Genomic DNA, 25,099 nt, shown 5'->3' with positions numbered 1-25,099 from the left:
CCCTTTGGGGCTGGAAAGGTGGCTCAGTGGTAGAGCACTTGCCTTGCATGCGGCCCTGGGTTCAATTCCTCAGCACCACATAAGCAAAAAAAAAAACCTGGAAGTGGCGCTGTGGCTCAAGTGGTAGAGCACTAGCCTTGAGCTGAAGAGCTGAGGGACAGTGCCCAGGCCCACAGTTCAGGCCCCACAACCGGTCCCAAAAAATAGTTGCTCCCTTTATAGACTCTCAGTCTAGTAATCATCTTCATTTATACTTTTCTGTCATCCTGAGCTTATGTATGGAAAAAAATATTACAAATATTTATTTTAAAAAATAAACGGCTGGGCATCGGTGGCTCACGCCTGTAATCCTAGCCTACTCAGGAGGCTGAGATCTGAGAATCGCGGTTCAAAGCCAGCCGAGGCAAGAAACTCCGTCAGACTCTTATCTCCAATAAACCACCAGAAAACCAGAAGTGGTGCTATGGCTCAAGTGATAGAGCATTAGTCTTGAGCTGAAGAGCTGAGGGACAGTGCCCAGTCCCAGACTTCAAGACCCACAACTGACAAAAAAATTAAAATTATTTTTGCAGAGCTGGGGGGGATCAACCTAGGAACTTTCAATGCTAAATATGTGTTCTACCTCTACCAGCCTCACCCTGATTTTTTTAATTTTAATTTTATTGTCAAAATGATGTACAGAGGGGTTACAGCTACACATATATAAGGTAATGAATCCATTTCTCGCTGACCATTGTTACCCCCCCCCCCTCGTTTTTCTCCCATTTTTCCTCTCCACCAGCTCCTTCCTGCAAGCTGTAACGTTCATTTCCATCATACTGTCTTGTGAGTGTCACTGTTCCGTTTGGTACTACCTTTGTTCTTTGTCTCACCATTTTGTTGTTTTCCTTCCCTTCCCCAAATCAGATAAATATATATACAAGATACAGGGAACCAAAATCAAATACAGTAACAACAGGGGATAAACCAAAGTGGGAGAAAAAGAAAGAAAAAAGAAAGAACTTCACACAGTACATTAAAAACAGCAGCACAAAGAAAAACCTCTTGTTTCCATATCTTGGAGTTTATTTCGCTTAGCATTGTCTTAGATGGTCATATGTACATAGCTATTGAGCTATTCTGCTCATCTGCTAAGACTATCCAGCACATATACTAATTATTACAAATGAGGGAAACCATGGAGCCTATGTTTTTTTGGGTCTGGCTTACTTCTCTTAATATGATTTTTTCCAAGTCTTTCCATTTCCTTACAAATGGGGCGATGTCATTCTTTCTGATAGAAGCATAGAATTCCATTGTGTATATATATCACCTTTTCTTGATCCATTCATCTACTGAGGGGCATCCGGGTTGGTTCCATATCTTAGTTATGGTAAATAATGCTGCATTGAACATAGTTGTGCTGGTAGCTTTATTATGGCCTTGTTTGTGGTCATTTGGGTAAATGCTCCGGAGTAGGATTGCTGGATTGTAGGGGAGCTTGATGTTTAGTCTTTTGAGAACCTCCGTACTGCTTTTCAGAGTTCACTCTGATTATTTAGTCAGAAATTGATTATTATCAAGTGTTGATGGTTCACACCTGAAATCCTAGCTATCTATGAGTCTGAGATCTGAGTATCAAGGAAGGAAGGAAGAGAGAGAGAGAGAGAGAGAGAAGAAATTTATCCAGGTGACAGTAGCTCATTCCTGCAGTACAAACTACTCAAGAGGCTGAGATCTGAGAAGTTCGAAGTCAGCCTGGGTAGAAAAGTTCATAAGACTCATCTCCAGCTTACCAGCAAAAAGCTGGAAGTAGGTATGTGGTTCAGGTGGTAGAATACCAGCCTCCCTTAAGCAGAGAAGCTGAGGGACAGTGCCCAGGCCCTGAATTTAAGCCATTACCCTCTCCCCCCCCAACACACAGAGTTCTTAATCCCTTCAACAGTTGTAAGGCTGTTTCCATAGCTTGGCTATTGTGAATAGTGCTACAGTGAATATAGTATGTAGATGCCTCTATTATATATCCCTTCAGATAAATGTCCAAAGTGGTATTGCTGGATATGGTAGGCTGGGTCTATATTTAGTTATCTGAGGAATCTTTATGTTTATTGTTTGATATGTCTGCTCAATTCATTTGCTTACTTATTGTGTTATTGATTCTTTAGGAGTTTAGTTTAAGCTCCTGTATATTCTGTTTATTAGTCCCTTGTCAGATATACAGACAAGATATACAAAGATTTTCTCCCTTTCTGTATGTTATCTTTTCACCTTAGTGTCTACATCTTTTGTTGTCTCCATCTTTTTAGCTTGAAGCAGACCTGTTTGTGAATCTTCACTCCCATTTGCTGAGCTACTGGAGTTCTGTTCAGGAAGTTACTGTCTATGCCAGTAAGTTCTAGTGTTTTCCCAGTTCTTTTCTGTAGTAGTTTCAAACTTTGAGCACTTACATTAAGATCCTTAATACACTTTGAGTTGGTATTAGCACAGGGTGAGAGATAAGGAGTCCTGTTTCAGTATTTTGCATGTGGAAATCCAGTATTCCCAGCATCATTTGTTAAAAAGGCTATCTTTTCTGTAACATATTTTGGGCTCCTTTGTCAAAAATCAAATGGCTGTAGTTGTATAGAGTCATTTCTGGGTCTTCAAATCTGTTCCATTAGTCTTCTGGTCTATTTTTGTGCCAGTATCATGCTGTTTTTGTTATTATGGTTCTGTAGTACATTTTAAAGTCTGATATTGTGTTATCTCCAGCATTGCTTTTATTGCTCAAGGTGGCTACTTAGGGCCTTTTATGCTTCCATATGAATATTAGGATTTTTTTTTTTTTTTTTTTTTTTGCCAGCTCTGGGGCTTGAACTCTGGGCCTGGGCGCTGCCCCTGAGGTTTTATACTCGAGGGTAGCATTCTAAAACTTAAGCCATAGCTCCACTTCTGGCTTTTTGTGGTTAATTGGAGGTAAGTGTCTCGTGGACTTTTCTGCCTGTGCTGACTTTGAACCACAATCCTCAGATAGCTAGGATTTATAGATCTGAGCCACTGGTGGCTGGCCAGGACTGGTTCTTCTATTTCTGGAAAGAATGACATTGAGATTTTGATGGTGGATTTTGTTACTGTTTTGAGACAGGGTTTTTTTATCATGTAGTTCTGGCTGGCCTAGAGCTCACTCTGTAGCCCAGATTGGAACTTGTGATCCTCCTGCCTCAGTCTCCAGTGTTGGGGTTACAGGTATATGCCACCATGCATGGTGGCAATTATTATTTATCTGTATCTGTGCATAAAACTTGATACAATATTTTTATTACCTATATTAGTTATATAAAGGGGAGGGTCATTGACATTTCCACACATGTATACAATGTATCCTGATTAACTATCCCTCTACAATACTCTCCCTTATCACATTTTTCCCTTCTTAAAAAAATTCTAACAGGTTTCACTGTTCTATTTTAATATATAATGGTTCATGCCTGTAATCCTAGTTAGTCAGGAGGCTGAGATCTGAAGATCATGGTTCAAAGCCATCCAGGGCTAGAAAGTACATGAGACACTTTCTCTCCAGTTAACCATCAAAAAGTTGGAGTGGGGCTGTGGTTCAGTTTGTAGCATGATAACCTTGAGCAAAAAAGCTCAGGGATAGTACCCAGGTCCTGAGTTCAAGTCCCAGGACCAACATTTAAAAACAAAAACCACAAAAAATGAGGGCTGAGAATGTAGCTTAGTGGTAGAGTGCTTGTCTAGCATACACAAAGTCCTGGGTTCGATTCCTCAGTACCACATAAACAGAAAAAAACAGAAGTGGCACTGTGGCTCAAGTGGTAGAGTGCTAGCCTTTGCTAGCCTTGAGCAAAAGAAGCTTAAGGACAGTGCTCAGGTCCTGAGTTCAGTCCTCAGGACTGGCCAAAAAAAAAATCACAAAAAACATGTAAGTTATTATCTAAGTTTATAACATAGTAAATAATGATAAAATTTAAAGGTGAGAAATCCAAGGGAACTGAGATTGAAATTGGGAATATTAGCTTGAAGTTAGTTAGCATATTTGAGGACCTCATTGGAGAAGGGTGTGAAAAGCCAGCCACAGAAGTGTCTGGGTGAAGAGAATTCATTTTAGAAGTCACAATAAATATAAAGATCCTGTTTTCAAGAAGTGGCAAGGATAGGTGGTTCACACCTTTAATCCCAGCACTTGGGAGGTTTGAGGAAAGAAGATTGAGAGTTTAAAACCAGCCTAGGCTACCTAATGAGACCCTGTTTCAGAAAACAAAACAAAAACTATGGAATTAGTGTCATTAGTGTGAGGTGGGTAGAGGAGAGGAGTGGGAAATAACAGCAGGCAGTTGGAATGACTTGATTTTTATCTTGAGTGTCAGAAATCAACTTCAGAGGGTTTTTAGCAAAGTAATGGTATAACCTGACTTGGTTTAACAGAATCACTCCGCTGGCCTTATGGAAACGACAGTGAGATGAATTGAAGGAGTCCTTATCTTCAGTGAGGAAGCGAGGACTAGAGGGAGAAACTTAGGAGACATCAATGAATGGATTATAATGAAGCTTTGAGTTTAGTTTATCAAGAAAATTGATTTATCTACCTAATGCTAAACACTTGACATTGCACTGTATAAATTTGATAAAGTTTTTGCCTTCAGGATACCAAAATACAAGCCACACTGTAATACTAGCTACCCAGAAGGCTGAGATCTGAGGATCCAAGTTTGAAACCAGCCTGGGTAGGAAAGCCCATCAGACGTTTATCTCTAATTAACCAGCGAAAAGCCAGAAGAGGACTTGTAGCTCAAGTGATAAAGCCACCAGCCTTGAGGAAAAAAGCTAAGCAAGTGTACAGAGGCCCTGAATTCGAGCCCTATGACCACCACCACCCCCAACACACACACACACACACACACAGAACCATACACACACACTTACACAAACACACAGCCAAACTACACTTAAAAGTAAAACTTGCTAAAGAAGATACAGCTGGTGTGTGGTGAATTGAGAATTCCAGCTTAATCTCCAATTCTGCAACCCATTTTTGTAAATACTGTACAATTTTTGAAAGTATTTGTCCTTTGCATGTGATTTTCCCTGGTGATGAGTTGCTTGTTTACTTACTTTTTCAAAATGAAGATCGTAAAATCAGCTTAAGACAAAGTTGTGAAAATGATTCTGAAACCACAGAGACCTTGTCTTGTTTTCATGTTTTGAGCTACCACTTAATCCTCCTTGAGCTCAGTGTCCGTTCCTGCAAAATAGGAATATTTATAATTTTATCAGAGTTTGGGGGATAATTAAATAAGGTAATGCAATCTTGTATTCTTACTCATGTGTACTATGTTTGAATGTAGGTGAGTTTTTATAACGGAAGTACTGTGACTTGTGGATACACCCTTCAAGAATTAAACTATTAGGAAATGGATCAACCCTGCTTGTTAAGTGAGGAAGAACATGATCCAGAACCACAAAAGAGCTTAAAAGAAACTCAACAGATAGATGACGAAGATGCTGAACTGATCTTTGTTGGGGTGGAACATGTAAATGAAGATTCGGAGCTTATCTTTGTTGGAGTAACTTCAAATTCCAAACCAATCATCTCAAACATTTTGAACAGAGTAACTCCAGGTTCCTGCTCAAGGAGAAAAAAGTATGGTCGCCTTAGAAAGAATACTTACAGGTCACAGCCTACAAGTCTTATGGTCCCTAGATCAGACACAGCATCTCGATCTGAATCAAGATCAACAGATAGTCCCATTATTATTGAGCCTTTGCCTAATGCTGATAAAAATAATTCACCACAAGCTTCTCTATCCAAACCGAGATCAACAGATAGCCCTATAGTTATTGAAACTTTGTGTAATCCTAGTAATTTACCACTGGCCCCTCCATCCAAATCAAGATCAACAGATAGCCCTATTATTATTGATACTTGGTGTAATCCTGGTAATTCACCACCGGCGTCTCCATCCAAATCAAGATCATCAGATAGCCCTGTTATTATTATTGAGACTTTGGGTAATCCTAATAATTCACCACAGGCATCTCCATCCAAATCAAGATTAACAGATAGCCCTATTATTATTGAGACTTTGTCCAGACCTGAGTATAAAAATAATTTACTACAAGCATCTTTATCTGTAGCAAGATCAACTGATAGTCCTATTATTTTAGAGCCTTTGTCTAAATCTGATTATAGAAACAATTTACCACAAGTCGTGCCTGTTAGTTCCTCAGAGTTACATTCTCCTTTGGTTACATTCACAAGTTCATGGCATCAGCCTGGTAGAGCAACACTTTCAGTAGAAGGTGTGAACGAAAGTCCTTGTGTAGCAAAGCAATGTTCTTCTGAGGTTAGTAGCCTGAATCCCCAAACACTTGAGTTCAGTGATGGACATACAGGAAGATATTCTTCAGCTTTGTCTCCTTCAGGTGCTTTTCATATAGTGAATCCTCACCAAATTCCACCCTCAAATGGTATTCATGCCTCATTAAACCATGTTCAAACTGGGGCATCTTTTCCAAAAGACAATGTCCATTTCAAGCCTCTGCATTTAAATCCTGGTAGCAATAATGTATTGGCCAAACCAGACTTTTCAAACCTTGAAAGTCCAGACAATACCTCTGATCCCAATAAAGGAAATCTGGTTGTGTTACTTAGTGACTTCTATTATGGACAGCATAAAGGAGATGGGCAGCCAAAACAGAAGACTTACACAACTTTTAAATGCCTCAGCTGCTTGAAAGTTCTAAAAAATGTGAAGTTTATGAATCATGTGAAACGCCATTTGGAATTTGAGAAGCAATGGAGTGACAGCTGGGAAAACCCCACCACTTGCCAGCACTGCCATCGGCAGTTCCCCACTCCCTTCCAACTAGAGCGTCACATTGACAATGTGCACACTACCCAGGAGCTATCTACTGTCTGCAGAATCTGTGAGTTGTCATTTGAAACAGATCAACTTCTCTTAGAACATATGAAAGATAATCATAAGCCTGGGGAGCTGCCCTATGTGTGCCAGGTTTGCAATTACAGGTCATCGGTCTTTGCTGATGTGGAAACACATTTTAGAAAGTGCCATGCAAACACTAAGAATTTGCTTTGTCCTTTTTGTCTCAAAATTTTCAAAGCTGGAACACCATATGTGTGTCATTTCAGGGGACATTGGGAAAGGAATGTTCACCGGTGTTCTAAATGCCGGCTGCAGTTTTTAACTTTCAAGGAGAAAATGGAGCATAAGACTCGGTATCACCAAATGTTTAAGAAGCCGAAACAACTGGAAGGATTGCCTCCTGAGACAAAAGTTGTTATTCAAGTGTCCCTGGGACCTGTTCAGCCAGGATCAGAAAAAGTAGCATCTATCACTGTGAGCACAACTGATTCTGAACCATCTTCTCCCAGTCTTAAAAGTAAAAAATCAAAAAACAAAACATTAACTCCAGTGTTGGTTAGCCAAAAGCAAGTATTACCATCTAAATAACTCCCTTAGAGGCAAAATATATAAATCATATATTATTCAAAGTACCAAAAATGTGAAACTCACGATTTACTTGAGGGTTTTTTTTTTTCTTTTAAATTTTAAATTCTTTTATTTTCCAGTGCTGGGTATGAATCTAGAGCCTTGTACATGCTTGGCAAGTGCTCTACTACTGAGCCACATTCCCAGCCTCTGCATCATTGTCTGATTTAATTTTGAGGTATTATTTAAGATGTTACTTGATTTTATGTTAAACTGGTTTACCACATGAAAGGTGCCCATGTATGTTTGAGTGAGAGGAAAAACCAAAGTGGAAATTTATTTATTGTTTTGGTATTTCATGCTCCTCCTAACCTGGAACACACTCTTGTCTACATAGAGAGGTTTTTTTTTAGGACTTTTAAAAATACTTGATTTTATTTTCTATTTTTCCTGTGTATTACCAATTTCATTATTAGCACTAGTCAAACTGGAATGGCTTTGTTATGGCCTGGACTATTGGTTTATAAACTCCCAGAAGTGCCTCTTCTTTGCTGGCCAAAAAAAATCACTGAGTTCTAAGAGTCCATGTTGGATTGAGGGAGAAGCTGTGATATTGAGATAAGGCAAATACATGTGGTCAAGAGAAAGTAATGGCTCCTTCCATCAACTGAAGGATAGGCACAGATTCACTCAAGTCTTACAGATGAGACAGAAGAAACACTGTCTCACAGTGCCTCTGCCTATTGGAAGAATATCCAAGGAAGCAAAACCATTCTTGTAAAATGTCTGTTTTGGTAAAGATGCTCTACAGATATCAGGCTACTGCTGTCTCCTTAGCTTCCCATGAAGAAGCAGCAGTAATTAATAGAATGGGAACCTGTGGTAGTGGACTTCCTATGGAGTGATTGGATTTATTTCCATCCTTTCCCTTTGACTAGCCATTAGTAGAGAATGAACTGCAGTTTTCTCTCTCAGCCATAATGTTAAGTTTTCCCGGGTAAAGAAGTTTGAAAGGTACTGGGCCGATAGTTTAATGACAAGGGCCAAATAAATGTTTTCTGTCAGTTCATGGCCTGGGCTAAATTTAGTTCTGCTGTTAAGCTGTAATGGGTACTTGCCAAGAATCAAAGGTACAGTGGAGAAAAATAGTCCAGGGCTGATTAAAATTAAACCCATTATAAAGCTTTTACTTACATTTTTCAATAAGAGTGTATCTTATGGTAACTGAACACATAAAACTTGAAATTTTTTATCTTATGGGTGTGAGTGTATGATGAGGAATAGTTTTTATTCCTCTTTTATTTATAATTACCCTGCTGGTCATACTAATACTGTTTGGTTCTTACTTGAAGCACTCCAGTGTGCAAGAAATGCCCCCTGTATTGCTGACTCTTAAGTCTTGAGAAGTATCAAGGTTCAGAGTTATCATCCTATAACTAATGTATGTACTATTTGGTATGTCACACACTGGACTTTTCTCCTCTCCCCCCCTCTACCCCCCAATCATCCCAGTCTTTGTCACAGAACTGTGGAATACCCTCTGAGTATTAATTCCTGAATATCTGCCACCTTGGCAGTTTCTGTGAGTTCTCAGAGTTGCCTCCCCTGAGCCTCGTCTAGTGCCTGCCATTCGTTGTTCCTCTATTCCCAATCCTGTGAACCTGTGTTCATCAGTCGAGGAATCTTAGCATACTGGTTTTAAATATAGGTCTGGAGAAAATCTGTTTTCCTTCATTCTCTGTAAAAAATACCTTATTTCACTAGGAGTGGTGTTGTACATCTCAGCACTCCAGAGGCTGAGGCAGGAGGAAGATCATGGGTTCTAGGCCTTCCTGGCTATTTAGTGAGACCCTGTCTCAAACAACAACAATAACAGCAATAGACTACTCCCAAGCAACAATTTATTCTCCCTAATCCTTTCTTCACTCTTTAACCTAGTTAAAAGTTTCTAAGCTTTCACAGAAAACTGGGCTGAATCATGACCTTCACATTCTTGTTAGAATTGAGGGAGTAGGGACTGTTGTATTTATTGGCCCCATGCTTGATTAATTTTCACCTTGAACATTTTACTAGGCTTTTTCAGTTGGTTTGTTTGGGCCAAGACATATTGCTAAAATTCTACCCTGAACCCTTTCTTCAGGTGAAGAAAAGTATGTGTGGGGCTCCTGTTTGTCTGGATGGAAACTACTACTGTATATAAAGAGATGGCAGATTTTTATATACTGTTTCTAAATTGCAAAGAAATGTTTTAATGGTTGCTTAGCATTGAATGCTTTTTCACTAAAGCATGCTCCTAAGGAGTAAAAATTCTCACTTCTACTTACATATTCATTGCTACTTATACTACATGCTCCAATGCTTTAGCCCCTGCCCACTTCCTCTCTCTCCCATCCGTTAACACGTCCCTGTCATGGTCTCCATCGATGGACTGTTTTCACATACTGGCCTTTCTTATTCCTCAAGTAAATTACATTTTTTTTTTTCCTGATCCAAAGGCTACACATGCCAGTCTGTCTTCGAATGCGCCTCCCTTAGGCCTGCATGGCTTACTACCTCACCTTTGATTCATTGAGCTTCACCAAAGTTCTTAGAGTAACTAGAAATCTACTCTGCTTTTTAGTCCTTTCTTATCCCTTCTCTTTAAAGGCAGTTTACCTCTCCTACTCCCGTCCAGCCAAGTGTTAATATGTTCACGAGAATGCTGGGCAGGAATGATCATCAAGGGCTTTGCATCTGTCATTTCTGTGCCTACACCAAAAGAAAATTAATATTGTGACCCGTCTCTTGCAAGAGCTGTTATTTTTTTTAATTGATAGTTCTCTATATTTTTTAAGCAATGTCACTTTGTTTTGTTTGTAGATATATTGGATATCAGTGAATAATAGCCCAGATTACTATTTTGTTACTCTTTCTGAATTTCCTTGTCTATTTTGCTGCTTGTTGTTTAAGATGAAATTTATTTTGTTAATGCCAGAAGTTATTAACAAAATAGAAATTATAGTAATAAAATGTTTGTGAATTTTTTTTTGCTGTATTGTCTTAAGGTCAATAACATGATACTTTTTTAGTTGTATTTAATTTGTATTTAGCACCTCCTGCTAGTTGTATATTTTTAGTCTTATTTTATTGATTAGAACTTCTAAACAGTGATGTGTATGATAGAGTTAATGGGTGTCTTGTTCTTGGTTTTAATGAGAAATTATTTCCTATTAAAGATAATGTATATATTGTGTAAAGAATTGCTTCCACTTTTTACAGTCCTTAAAGAGAATTATTTTTTATTTGGATTTTTTAACTGGCATTGAGATAATTATTTACTTTTTCTTCACTACCCCAAGTTTGGCTTGGCTATATTCATAACTTTCCTATTAGAAACCTTCTTTGGTGCAGTGGTATTTTGTGGCTAAGAAATTAAGTATAGGTGTTCCATGGCAATAACAAAATAAAACTGGAAAGCCAAAGAAAATGAAACAAAAAAGCAAATCTTAGGGTAAAAACATTGAATAAAATGGCAAAATTAGAATAGATAAGAAAGGAGTACTTGTGGATTATAAATATTTATTTCCTTTGCTTTTATGTTGAAGCATTTCAAACAATTCTTTATTCTCACCCATGCCTATTTTGAAGTCTGGCTTAACTGAAGGGCTGCAAATTGCCCAGGGCAAGGTTTTCCTAGTAATGAAAGAGGCTAGAAAAGGTAAAAAAAAATGGTACAAGAACATTGCAAGCATCAGCTCCACTGACATCCTGTTATCCAAAGGGAACAAACACATGGTCAAGTGAATACAAAGTCATGGGATAAAGGGCTTATTTCAATAGGAAGAACTATGAAGTTCCACACACACAGGCACTAATAATGATTGGAGCAAATAATTCAGTCTAGTATATTCAGTTATTTCGATAATTTAGCCATTCTGCTATTCACAGGGCATATTGCCACATCTAGAATAAAGTTAAAATTCACTCTGATAGGGCTAAGGATGTAGCTCTGCTGTCTAGCACTTTCCTACCTTATGTACAGCATATTTTCCCTGGAAATAGGGGTTAAGACTTGCTTGGTGTTTTGGTCTCAGCATATGGTTTTACCTAGAACTTCCTTTGCTTAGAAGAAGCAACATGCACCAGGAAAACCATGAAATGCCCCTTGGAGATTCTGGTGTCTTGCAGTCATTTCTTTGCAGTAGTGACAAAATGACTTACCAATTGTCATATCCAGCACTTGACCTTGTGAAAGAACTCTTTGCCCCCTAATTAGGTTCTCTACACTGGATAGGTAATATTCCCATATCTATCTGTTGAAAAAAGTTTATAATAATGTCTTCTATTTAACTCTAGCCCACCCAGATTCATTCTAGCTGCTTTTCTCATAGATTCCTTCTAGTGAGAAAATTATCTCCCATCAGCCATCGTACACTTTGTTATTTGCTCATTTCTAATAGCCAAAGCTAAAGCATATTGCATAGTTTCATAATTGCTAACTCATACTAATTGTATAAACCAATCTAATTCAGTCTATGGTAGTACTCAACCTCAGGCTGAGTTCCTGACATATCCTGTAACAGGCCTGAGGAGTAGAGGGAGACCCATAGTGTTTATTGGGGCCTCATCCAGTAATCTGTGGAAAAGTAGTATGGGTAGTGACCATTGGCAACTTTCCTCCAATGACATAATTAACAAGGGCCCCTACGTTATAGTGAACTTTTGGTGGATGTCAAAACAAAAAATCTGAGGTACTAGAATATTGGTTTTTGGCTCATAATTTCCGGAGTCCCTATAGTCCTGTTCTTGGATCTATGATGATGCAGAATATCATGGCACATGGTAGAAACAAAGCTGCTCACCTTATGGTGAGCACCAGGCCCACTACCTAACATTACCATCACCTCTCAATGATGTCACAGGATGGTGACCACTCCTTTAATACATGAACTAATAGATTCAAACTGTAACACTTAAGTCACCATAATCTGAGTGGTGTATTTTCAAACATCCTCAAATGTGGAGGATTCAGAAACTATGACAGAGGGATGGATCACTGCTAAGGCCAGTCTAAAATCTCCAGTGAGATTTAGGAGAGGATCCCAGTCTACCACCAGTGTCCCTGGAACTCACTGAGGCCACAGCTAGTGTTGAGCTCCCTATTGGCTCTTGTGTTCTCTCTTGAATGCCCAGACAGGGGATTTGTGTGTGGTTCAAGTATGCTGTCTTCCACTCCTCACCCGTGTCAGCTCAGTAGGCAACACCAACTGACAAAAGATAAGCTGGAGAGGTTATGGCCTGTAAGGTGTGTTTTTTTTTCCTGTGTGCATATGCATGTGCGCGCGCGTGCGTGCGTGCGTGTGCGTGCACACGTGCTGGTCCTGTGGCTTGAGCTCAGAACCTAGGCACTGGCTCTTAGCTTATTCACTCAAGGCTAATGCTGTACCATCTGAGCCACATCTCCACTTCATTTTCTCTGGATAATTGAAGATAAGACTCTCAGGGGCTTTTCTACCTGGGCTGTCTTTGAACCAAAATCCTTAGATCTCAGCCTCCTGAGTAGGATTGCAAGGGTGAGCTAAGTTGCCAGCATAGATCTCAGCCTCCTGAGTAGGATTGCAAGGGTGAGCTAAGTTGCCAGCACCCAGCTTGATCTCTGAGTTTTTATGAAGTAGCCTTTTACACAGGGACAGTAAGTTCAAAATGCTTTAAGTCTGAAACTCTGAATTTTAGACTGTTTACCTCTAAAGGAATGTGCAATATCTCCTGATTAGAAACAGGAAGGATGACTCATCGTGTGTGTGTGTGTGTGTGTGTGTGTGTGTGTGTGTGTGTGTGTGTGTGTGTGTGTGTGTGTGTGTGTGTGTGTGTGTGTGTGTGTGTGTGTGTGTGTGTGTCCTGGGCATGAACCCAGGGACTCAGGGCCTGGGCGCTGCCCCTGAGCTATTTGCTCAAGACTAGTACTTTACCACTTGAGCCACAGATCCGCTTCTGGCTTTTGGGTCATTAATTGGAGATAAGAGTCCCATGGACTTTCTTGACCAGGTTAGCTTCGGACAACAATCCTCAGATCTCATCTTCCTGAGTAGCTAGGATTACAAGCATGTCATCTATTGGCCACTTGTCTTCTTTTGAAAACCATCTGTTCAGGTTGATTTCCCAGTTTAGTTGGATGATAATGATTTGCTCTTTTTTGGAGTTCCTGTAGAAGAGCACAGGCCATGGTGTTGATAGCACACATTTGGTTTTGCAGGGCTATTTACCAAAAGGCAGTTCTAAGCTCTTGTGACTCCTCCCTGTTGGGGGCAGGGTTTTCATAAGATTCCTTCCCAGGACACTCATCTACTTGGTCAGGTCACAGTTGCCAAGTTTCCAATGATCACCCAACATGTGATAGGGAAACTTGGACCTGCAAAACATTCTGCAGCTGTTACTTGTTTCCTCAGATAATCACCCACAGCTCCCTCTAGTGTCCACATTGAGAATACCAGTGAGGAAGAAGCCATGCCTGCAGATTTGCAAGTTGGTTCCCTTAGGTCTGGAGTTCCAGTTATGTCAAAACATCAAATTTAGTACCTCTGATTTTCCAGGAAGAAACGGAGAAATTTTGGAAAGAAGAGGGCAGGAAAAACCACCATTTCTCTTCTTTTTGCTCCCATGTTTTTATTAGCATCAGTTAATTGTACAAGGTTGTTTCATGTTGCCACACCCATCTGCCTACAATATACCTTTATTGGACACACTGTTGCACCATAAATTAAAGATAGAAATCCAGTCACAAGAAAATAGAGAAGCCACATTTTGAGAGGTAAAATTTTGGAGTCTCTATTGTAGCACTAGTGGTCTGCAGGTGGCCAGCCAGTTGTTACAAAGATCTGCAGCCCAGAACAAAGCTTGCACCAAGCTTTTAAAGACAGTAGCCACATACTTTCATCTTTCACACCTCCCAAGTTCCCATTTACCAAGTCTAAGGCCAAACTACCTTCTGGGTTTTGGGGTCTTTACCTCTGGAATTTCCCTTTAATGCTTTCCTCTATTTTTAGTAATTAATAATTTTGTTCTGTCTCTGATTTCACAATTCACAGATCCATCTTCTGAAACTTCAGTCTGACTCAGGGATGCTGATCCTGCCTAGATAGGGACCTAAAACCTTAGCCTATTTTACCAAGAGGTTGCCAGGATCAGATGTCATTAGGAGCAATATTTACTCCAACTGGAAAGTACATACACCATTTTAACAACTGCACAGACGTTTAGGCTACAGTATAGCCTGTTTAGCACTTTGGTTTGCAAAGTGCCTAGGGAACTTGACCTCTTGTGACCCTAACAACTCCTAAGTTACCTGTGCAGGCTTTTAGACATTTCTCAACAGGGACACATCTCAGATCCACAAACTTCCTTTCCTGAACAGATGAATTTATGTGGCTAGTGTCAGCCCAAAATTCACTGCCAATTAGGGCTTTGAGCAGTTACAGGGAGTTGGGATTTTAAACTATCTCCCCCCACCCCTGCATTTAACTATCTTAGCTTTTTACTACTGACTGGCAAGTTCCTGCCCAGTTACGAAGTAGACAGACATGGGCATAAGATAGGCAAGCTTGCAACTTTTTTAAGGCATCCCAGGTCTGATTACTTTTGAAGGGCCAAGCACAAGTGACTTCAGGATCTGACTCCATGTCTGACATCGGAGCAGTGCCTTTTAACTGCCTGTAAGTGTTACATCATTGCTAGGATCCTAGGAGTCTATTTTTCGTGCTGGGATAAATGCCCCGTTGGCATTTCCCTCGTCAGTCACTGGACTTGAACTCAGAGCCTGATAGCTCTGTTCCTGAATTCTCTAGCTTAAGGCTAGCACTCTGCCACTTTGAGCTCCAGCACCTCCTTCTTCCAGCACTCTGCTGGCCAATTAGTCTCAGAGGAACCTTTCTCTGTCTGGGCTGGCTTCAAATAGCAGTTCTCAGGTCAATGAGTCTTTACATAAGGCCACTTTACTTCAATTAAAAGCAACAAGGTGGTCATTAGAAGTAGTCTCTAACCATGGGTTTTACCTGGAACTTACTAAAGGTCAAAGTTACATGCAACAAATTTGTAAAAATCATCTGTCCTCTGTGAGCTGGCCTGCAAGGCAAAGTGAAATAGCAATAAAATAATCCTTTTGGTAGTCCTAATTTTTTTCTTTTCCCACTTTGAAACAAACATTTAGGACAGTGTTACATCCAAATTTTATATCCAGGATTCCATCCTGATTTTTTTCCCCCAAAGCCTTTTACTAACCACTGCTTTAGCATTTTGCACTTCAGGTTTCATTTGCATTTGAATTAACTCTTGAAACCTTGAGGCACTTGTACTTCTGCTTGCCTCTGGGTCACCTGTTTTAAAAGTCTTTTTTTTTTTTTTTTTCAGTCTGAGATAACTCTTAGAAAACGTTTAGACTCAAATTAGTTTCTTTTTCTTTTTTTGTCGGTCATGGGCCTTGAACTCTGCACCTGGGCACTGTCCCTCTCAGCTCTTCAGCTCAAGGCAAGCACTCTACCACTTGAGCCAAGCACCACTTCCAGTTTTCTGGTGGTTTATTGGAGATAAGAATCACACAGACTTTCCTGCCCGGACTGTCTTTGAACCATGATCCTCAGATCTCAGCCTCCTGAGTAGTTAGTATTACAGGTGTAAGCCACCAGCACCGAGCTAAATTACAGTTTCTTAATGCAAGAATTACAAGTACCAGCACTATGCCAAGAATCTAGACTTAGCATCTTTATGCCTTTTAAAAAATACATCCAGTTGCAAAATAGCATTGAAACCAAATCACATACACAGATAAACCTTTTTATTTTTAACCCTCCTTTTAAAGCTTTTCCAATTTTTAATACATATCAAGGGGCAGTTTTAGAAATACCAATCACATCACCCACTTTACCATCAGCTTTCCAGTGTCAGTCTGCAAGGAATGAGATAGGATGAAGATGGGCCACCTGACCCATTCTACAGAATAAGTATATACCCATCTGACTCCTTAGGGTTATATGAACTGCCTTTGTGCCAGCTTACCCAGTGCCTGTCCAACCATGTGGACCTTCCCTGTAGGGCCTGTCGCACCATGTGTGAGCCAGTGAAGCTGCACCTTTGCCAGATCCCCCCCTCATCCCTGAAGATAGGCACACAGGCCCATCCTAAGTTTTTCCCTGTCCTTTTCTTTTGATCTCTGACTCAGATAAAATCCAAAGCAGTTTCAGACAGAACAGCAATGTTTTTGGCACTGATAAGCAGACCTTTACATTTAAATTTTTAATAGTTGGACCCAAATTTTAGCGGTGGAGGGAAATGAATCCCAAGTCCCCAATGCCTTTTTGCTGAGTCAGATAACTTGACTACAGGGTCAACAGCTTTATGCATTACAGTACCAGATTTTCTTGATTTGCAAATTAAAGAATACTTAGAAAACCTTTTAACCAAAGTTTTTTTTAAACAGTGTAATAATCTTTTGAAATTTTTAGTAATGCCCAAACCTGATGGCCTCTTTTAGTTTAAGATTAAATCTACCCATTTACCTTTTTGTAGTTTAAGTATAAACCTGTCCTTTTTTTTTTTTTTACAGCAAGCTGACAGCTTTTATCTTGAACACAATTACAAACACACAGTTATGCATAACAATTTTAAAGCACACAAAAATGAATATTGGCCATACATTTTTCAATAGCAAGAGATACTTTTGCCAATCTTACTCTTACAGATGACCAAGACTTAAGACAAAAATTTTCTAACAAAGCACTTTAGCTGGGCCTCATTTTTCCAGGGCTTGTTTGTGTTAGCAAGGCATTTTAGCGTATCCATACCTTCTACTGAGGAAAGCCAGGTGGGTGTCCCCTGAAGCTGAACTCAGCCCACCCAGTACAGGACTCTAGTGTTTAGCCCAATTTTGACTAGGGCATTTTACATATTAATTTACATTGAGGCCAAGATTTAATCCAGAGGAACCAAGACCGAGGCCTGCATTGAGACCCAGCCCAGCCAGAGGCTGAAACTTTTATTCCCCCAGAGATGTGCAAATTAAGAACAAAGTCACAGAAAACAGATCCACATTCAAAACTGGTACCAATTTTCAAAACAGAACAAAAGACAAAACTGAAGGCCAAGTTGGGGCCTAGCGGCCCCCCACCTCATCCCTACCAGAACTCTGAGTCTGTGGAGTGGACCTGCCCCTCCCACTCAGCAAATTGAACCCAGAGTCTGCTGAGTGATGCTGCCACTTCCACTCAGCAAGCCAAACTTCCCACTGTTTCATATGAGAGCACTACCAGATGCTAGGTATGTGGTCCAGAGACCTCACCAACCATGGCCAGACTAGGCACTGGATGAGTGGTCTCCCTAAGCATGGCCCTATACCAGGTAGTCTCTTACCGGACCATGACCCTACAGAACGTGTACCCTTGGAGGTGATGGATGGGTTACCAAATGTCTCCACTCCCCATTTCTCCACTGTTCCAGACAGATCAATCCCCAGAATACAGAAAACATGCAGATAAGAAGACAAGACAGAGACTTCCGGAAGGTTTCTGAGTGACTCCAAAAAGATTTTTGGATGGCTGTCAGAGTGGTGGAAAGTCAACAGGGCCCTGGAAAATCTCTGGGGGCACCACCCCTGTGGGGATTTCTGTCCTCTGGCAGCCAGCTCACCAAGGCCATCTGCAGTGTGGCTTCAAGGAACCCATGTGCTCTTGACACTGGGGTCTCAGTGACAGGGATCTGGAATGAGCCCCCATTATGTTGTACCATATATCAACTATAAATCCAGTCACAAGAAAATAGAGAAGCCACAATTTGAAAGGTCAGATTTTGAAGTCTGTTGCAGTGCTAGTGGTCTGCATGTGCCGATTGTTACAAAGACCTGCAGCCCAGAACAGAGCTTGTACCAAGCTTTTTTTTTTTTTGTCAGTCGTGGGGCCTGAACTCTGGGCCTGGGCACATCCCTCAGCTCTTCAGCTCAAGGCTAGCACTCTACCACTTGAGCCACAGTGCCACTTCTGGCTTTTTCTGCCTATGTGGTGCTGAGAAATCAAACCCAGGGCCTCATGCATACGAGACAAGCACTCTACCACTGAGTCACCTTCCCAGCTCTGCACCACGCTTTTAAAGACAACAGCCACATACATGTTTGGGTGTAGACCAAGCCTCAGCAAAGCATTATACATAAACATAGCACAAGGAGCAGGCTAAACAACACAATGTATCTACATATTCCCCAAAGCAGGACCCTCCTGGCTCTACCTATTGAGGGAGGCATCTGCAATTCAAAGGATGGCTTGTCTCACCTCTAGGCCTTGGAGCTGAGTGGACAGCCCCATAACCTGGCTAGGCACCAGAATGGCTGTAACATTATTTTGATTCAGTTTCTTCACTTCAGCACCTCCTCTACCAGTCTCCTTTATCATCTCTCCTCTCTTCCCAAACCAAAAATATGGACTGCTTCATGAGTTTTCATGTCATCCCTGCACAAGGGACATGCTAATCTCTGTTGGTTTTATATATATGTGTGTGTGTGTATGTATATACATATATATTTATTTGTATACATATATATACATGTACACACACACACACACATATATATGTAAAGATACGGTACAGAGGGGTAATAGTTACATGAGCAAGGTAATGAGTCCGTTTCTGTTATTTTTTTTTAAGTACAAATTGTTAGGATCCATCACAACCATCCCAGAGGGCCACACAGAGGCAGGCAGGCACAGGAGAAAGCGGGGCCATATCTCTCCAGGGAGAGGGAGCAATATGGCATCTGCCCCTATACAAGTGGGTAGCTTTGGGGGTAGTAGTGAGGTAAGTGCACAGAAAGAGAGCATCTGGCCCCAGGTCATGCCTTATCTAGGGTGGGGGGGGAGGTGTGGCCAAGTAAAGGGAGGTGGGACTACGTAAGAGGAGGTAGGAGCAGGTGGGAGAAAGATGTGGCCAGATCAGATATAGCTGTCACCTCAGCAGATACAGATGTGGCCTCTTCCAGGTGTGCAGTTCCCTAGATAACACAGGTACTGGGTGGAGACTTGGCTATGAGGGCAGAGTCTGCTTGCCATCCAGGAGCGGACCTTACATGTGGGTCAGAGCATAAGCAGGTGGCATGTTCAGTTTCTTGGTGGCCCACCCAAGTGAAGTCCTACCTCTCCCTGCTTGTTGCTACTCACACCTTCTTGGGTACTGATTTGCACCCCACTGTTGGCTTCAAGTGGGGCTGTAATATTAGCTCTTCACTAGACCCCACTGACAACAAGGAGGGGGCATTTTAGAATTATAGACCTTCTTTGTTACTGTTTGGAAGCCCAACACCTTGGCAGCCCAGTTGAGCCTCTCCCAGGATAGGGAGAGGACAGCTGCAATGCCAACTCCTTTACCTCTATCCTCTTACCAAGTAGTTTTAGTGCCAGGTGGGAGCCATAGCCCAGCTCTACCTGGACTACTCCATACAACCCCATTGCTGAGGGATGGGGGTGGATCCTCAGTTCCACTATGCATAGCAAAATCATGGAAGGAGTATTGGTTGTTGGTGATTATTAGTCCTGTCTAGCACTATTTTGCTCAGTTTTCTTGATACTAAGGCTCAGCTTTTTACTTAATCTAGTGTCACAATCCTAGCCAGGCACAGTCTGACTGTACCTGCTTCTGCTAGGCAGGGAAACCTTGGAAGGGTTAGAGTTTGAAGACCATTAGCTCTAGGATTGTAATGGTGGGCGCTGTGAAGACATTTTTTTTTTCTTTTTATGCTTCCTGAATCACAAAGTTTTGGGTAGAAGACAGAATTTTCTGTTGGTGGCAGTGTCTTTAGCAGGCTGTCTTATATGGGTGAAATAACCAAGAAAGGCAGGAGCCTTACTCCTGTGTTTGTCAAATTTTGAGAAATACAAGTATGTCCTCCTGCTTCATTTTTATCTTAGAATTGTCTCTTCTGACTGACTCTAGTTCCATTTTAAAATATAACTTTGTGAAATATTGGAATTCTGATGTGCATGGTTATGGGTTTTGATTTTGTTCTAGGGCTTGAATACATTAGTCCATGTTTTCTTGCACTTTGAGGGGGTCTGCTGTTGTTTTGATATATTTGCCTTTGTAAGTAGCTCAGAAATTCTTTCTTGACACTTCCAGTATTCTTTGTTCTGTACATATGGACAGATTTTTTTTTCCTCTCATATTTCCTATACTCACGTGTCCATGTATTTTTCTAGCTCTGGGAAATTTTCTGCTATAATTTCATTGACTAGGTTTTCTATACCTTTAAGTCTGTGTTTTAGCTCCCTGTATACCATGAACTTTTAGGGTTAGTCACTTAATTATGCCTAAAGGGCACATGGTTGCTTTTTCCTTGTTAATATCTGAAAGTAATAATTCCTCAACCTCATCTTCATTTTCTAATATTCTTCCTTATGCATTGTCTAGTCTATTGGTGATACTTTTTGTTGTGTTTTTTGCTTGGTTTGTTGAACATATCATTTCTAAAAATTATGTTTGGAGGGTTTTTTTGTTTTGTTTTGCTTTGGGGTTTTTTTTTGTCCCCTCAGAACCTTGATCTTGATGAATTTATTTCCAAAGTCTTTTATGAATTTATTGTCCAAGTCTGCAGTTGCTTTTTTTTTTTCTTTTGTCAGTCATGGGGCTTGAACTCAGGGCCTGGGTGCTATCCCTGAGTTCTTTTGCTCAAGGCTAACTTTCTACCACTTTGAGCCATAGGGTCACTTCTGGTTTTCTGGTAATTAATTGGAGATAAGAGTCTCACCGACTGTAAGAGCTGAGAGCTGGACCTTGAAAGGCAGACATAGTGGAAAACATGTTTGAATTATGCCTGGGTTGCAGTCTTTGCTCCCAAAACAATAAGGGAGCCATTTGTTCACACAAAGCCTATTTTGTCTCTATTTTGTCTTCTGCATGTACCCATGGTAACCTTCAAATACCAAACCTAATAAATAAGCTTGCATATGGGAACTCAATATTCAGAAGCCGGTAAGCTCTGAAACCTCTAATCCCCACTATCTTTACTCTCTCTCTCTCTCTCTCCCTCTCTCTCTCTCTCTGCCTTTTCTTATTTCTTTAGCTCTGGTATCTGGTTATGCTGCCCCAGGTTGTGTGTAGCAACAGGTGAGGCCATTGATCACTGCACCTTCCATATCCCAGGCTCCTTGCAACTTAACTTTTCAGCAACTTCTCCCACTGTCCACAACTGCTTCTCATGACCATTCTCTACCCAGACATTACAGTCTGAAAGTATTATTTTTTTTTTTCAGATCCACAGAGTAGCTCATCTTTAGAAAATAGGTCCCTTAGAAAAGAAAAAAGAAGTCTGCCATTAACTGATGGCTCATACCTATAATTCTGGCTACTCAGAAGAATGACAATTGAGGATCCAAATTTGAAGACAGCATGCGGCAGGAAAGTCCATTAGACTTCTGTCTCCAGTTAACCAGTAAGAAGCAGAAAGTGAATGTGTGGCTCAAGTGGTAGAACACCAGCATTGAACGAAAAAGCCAAGCAAGAGGGAAAGGCTCTGAGTTCAAGCCCCAGTACTGACACCAAGAAAAGGGGGAAAAAAGATTGCTTTTTTCTAGCTGTAACCAGGAAATATGAGGAGCAATGTAATGGGCTTCTCCAGTGTTGGCATTCCATGCCAGAGGCATCTCTGTCACACTAATCACCATGTGGGCTCAAGGCTTTTGAAAACTGTGAGTTCTCCTATGACTAGGGCTGCCAGACTGTTGTCACCAAGGCTGCCTGCACTATCCAGCTTTGACCTGTAATTGTAGCTTTGAGTTCCCCTCTCTGCCAGGCAGGGAGTTTGGGTTGGAGTAAAGACTTCTTGCTTTGTATAACCTTTCAGTTCTTCCATGTTTTCTAGCTATCTTCCCATCTGTTTCTACATTTTCTTTTTCATCCTCTCTTTGTCTCCTTGGAAGTTTTTCCTTTGTTATCCAGACCTTCCAATTCAGAGTCACAGAGGAATCTTCTATTCCAGTATTTTATCCCAGAATCTTTCATGGAAAGTTTTTAATAATACAAATGTTCAGGGAGGACCCCAAGATGGTGCTGAAACTAGGGAATCACCCTAGCTCCAATCGAAAAGAGAGTGGAAAATCCCAACACCTACCCCCCCCCCCCCCCAAGAGACTGACAACAATAAAAAAAAAAAACTGAACAAGAGAGGATAACCACGGGAATCAAAGGAGAAAAGAGAAAAACAGCTCATAAACTGCATACACAAAGAGGGAAATCCAGGAAGACCCCTCTCCCACCCCTCATCAGAGCACAGCCTGTGGCTTCCCGAGATTTCAGGGCCAACAGCGGACTGCGGAACTCGGAGGCAGAAAACTCCCATGGCATAGGATCTGGACAGCGCAGACAGGCCAAAGACAAACAAACCAGCGGTGCGGCACCACGACACCCAGAGCTGGAGAACTCCCATAGCACCACTGGACAGCCTGTAAGTCCCAGGATCAGCGAGTACCCCGCTGGGGACCTCCCCCCATAGGAGAACAATGCTGGTGATGATCCACGGAGCTTGAACTAAACCCCTAATTCCCCCGCCCAAGAAGGGACACCTAAGGAGACAAAGAGGACAGAACCATCTCCCCCCACCCTACCTAATAACTTCCAGTGGGAGGCCACAGGGACCCATACTTGATGGGCACTAGGACCCAGTCCTGCCCACAGTTCTGGCTACTGTTGATTGTGCACACAGTGCAGCAGCTGGTGGAGGGCTCTCCTCCACCGAGTTATACACGGTCCAGCATCAGCTAGCAGCCGGAGGATAGTCCCTTCCCCCGACAGAATTTGCCAAGCTGGGGAACCAAGGTGCGTGTGCTCGGCAAAGGCCAGTGGTGGAGATCCATTCCCTTCCTGCGCCAGCCAGGATACCAAGGTGTGTGTGCACTGACATGCCATCGGCCACCAGCCAGGAGACCATCCCTTGCCCTGACAGAATTTTCCAAGCCAGGGGACCGAGGTATGGGTCACAGCCAGCAGAAACCAGTGGCCAGGACTGGCCCTTACCCCACGGGATCTGCCAAGCTGGTGCACCTGTGTTTCAGCTCCTGTAGGGGAAACAGGTTATGTGACAATGTGGCCAGCACACCCCTATTGGGAGGCTCTGGCCTCTGAAAGGAGCCACTGAAATCCCTGCCCCATCTAGAAATGTGATTTGCGTGAGTGTGCTGACAGTGGGTGGAGCACACACATGTGCATAAGATGAGGCAGTCCAAGCAGCAGATCAAGCACCAGCCACTAGAGAGGAGAGAAGCAAAAGGAGGAGAAATGATCCATTAAAGAGATAATGAAGGAATTGGCCAAAGAAAGCAAGAAACAGATCAGCAATTTCAAGAATACAAAGAAGTATCAAAGGAATTCTAAGATCTAAAAAAAGAGATGCAGTCAAGAATAGACATGGCATGGGCTGGGAAGGTGGCTCAGTGGTAGAGCACTTGCCTTGCATGCTCGAGGCCCTGGGTTTGATTCCTCAGCACCACATAAGAAAAAAGCCAGAAGTGGCACTGTTGCTCAAGTGGTAGAGTGCTAGCCTTGAGCTGAAGAGCTGAGGGACAGCGCCCAGGCCCAGAGTTCCGGCCCCAGGACGGGACCCAAAAAGAAAAGATAAAATTAACACTTTGAGAAACAATATAGAAACCATAAGTGGTTCGATTTGCACTATGCAAACCACAATGGAAGCCATAGGTAACAGAAAAAATGAGAAAAAATAGAATATCAGGAACCAAAGAAAACACAGCAGCTGGAGAAAAAAGTCATGGATTTGGGGAAAACACTCAGAACTTACAAAGGGAAGTCCAAGAACAGGCATAGAATGCCAAGAAATTCAGTCTTCATATAATTGGGATTGATGGCAAGGAATACCAAAATAAATGGATGCAAAACTTATTCAATGAGATTATTACTGAAAATTTCCCCAATCTTAAAAGAGAAAATCTCACCTACATATTAGAAGCATACTGAACACCTATCAAGCAGAATCCCAGGAGGAACACTTCTAGACACATCATAGTAAAAACACTACACTTGAGTAACAAAGAGATGATTTTAAATGCTGCAAAAAATCAAAGAAGGAGCTATTCTACAATGGAGAAAAAATCAGAATCACTGCAGATCTCCACACAAACCCTCAATGCAAGGAGAGCCTGGAAAATTACCATCCAAGTCCTGAGAACCAACAACTGCTAACCCAGACTGGTATATCCAGTGAAGCTAGCATTCACATTCTGTGGAGAAACTAAAATATTTAAGAATTTTAGTTTTATGAAAAGCTAAATGAATTCATAAACAATAAGCAAGGACTACAAAAAATATTAAAAAGGAATACAGTCTGAAAATAATCAAGATCAAGGAACCACATCAGATAGATTACACTAGGATATCAATTTAGTAAGCACAGGAGAAGGAAAGAGGCAAAATTCAGGAAAACAAACATTAATGGGCTCAATTCACCAATCAAAAGAAAAAGAACTGCAGAGTGTATCAGAAAATAAAATCCATCCATTTGTTGTCTTCAAGAGACCCATTTCACAGCCAAAGATATAAACAAACCACAAGTGAAAGGATGGAAGGCGATCTTCCATCCAAATGTACCCAGCAAGAAGGCAGGGATTGCCAAAAACTTTTCATTAAAACAGTACAAATAAAATAAAATCAGTACA

General features: G+C 41.3%; 1 protein-coding gene and 1 pseudogene across 2 annotated transcripts in view; one reads left to right on the top strand and one right to left on the bottom strand.

Annotated features, from left to right (window-relative positions):
• Znf280b (zinc finger protein 280B) overlaps positions 1–25,099 on the top strand; it is an 80,485-nt gene that overhangs the window by 7,221 nt on the left and 48,165 nt on the right. The window contains exons 3-4 of one of the 2 annotated variants that reach the window (XM_042666340.1): positions 2,286–2,367; positions 5,325–10,445. The exons of the other annotated variant lie outside the window; for it this stretch is intronic. Of the exons in view, the coding sequence (XP_042522274.1) occupies positions 5,391–7,451 (2,061 nt within the window). The 5' untranslated portion in view covers positions 2,286–2,367; positions 5,325–5,390 and the 3' untranslated portion in view covers positions 7,452–10,445. Of the gene's footprint in view, positions 1–2,285; positions 2,368–5,324; positions 10,446–25,099 lie in introns of those variants that run through there. 2 annotated transcript variants of the gene reach the window in all.
• LOC122095998 lies at positions 18,859–18,959 on the bottom strand (annotated as a pseudogene).

The sequence above is a fragment of the Dipodomys spectabilis genome, unplaced genomic scaffold (assembly GCF_019054845.1).
Source record: "Dipodomys spectabilis isolate Male_0828 unplaced genomic scaffold, ASM1905484v1 ptg000363l, whole genome shotgun sequence".
Classification (NCBI taxonomy): Eukaryota; Metazoa; Chordata; class Mammalia; order Rodentia; family Heteromyidae; genus Dipodomys; species Dipodomys spectabilis.
Note: the sequence above shows the minus strand (reverse complement) of the source record. Positions and strands in the feature narration are given on the sequence as shown.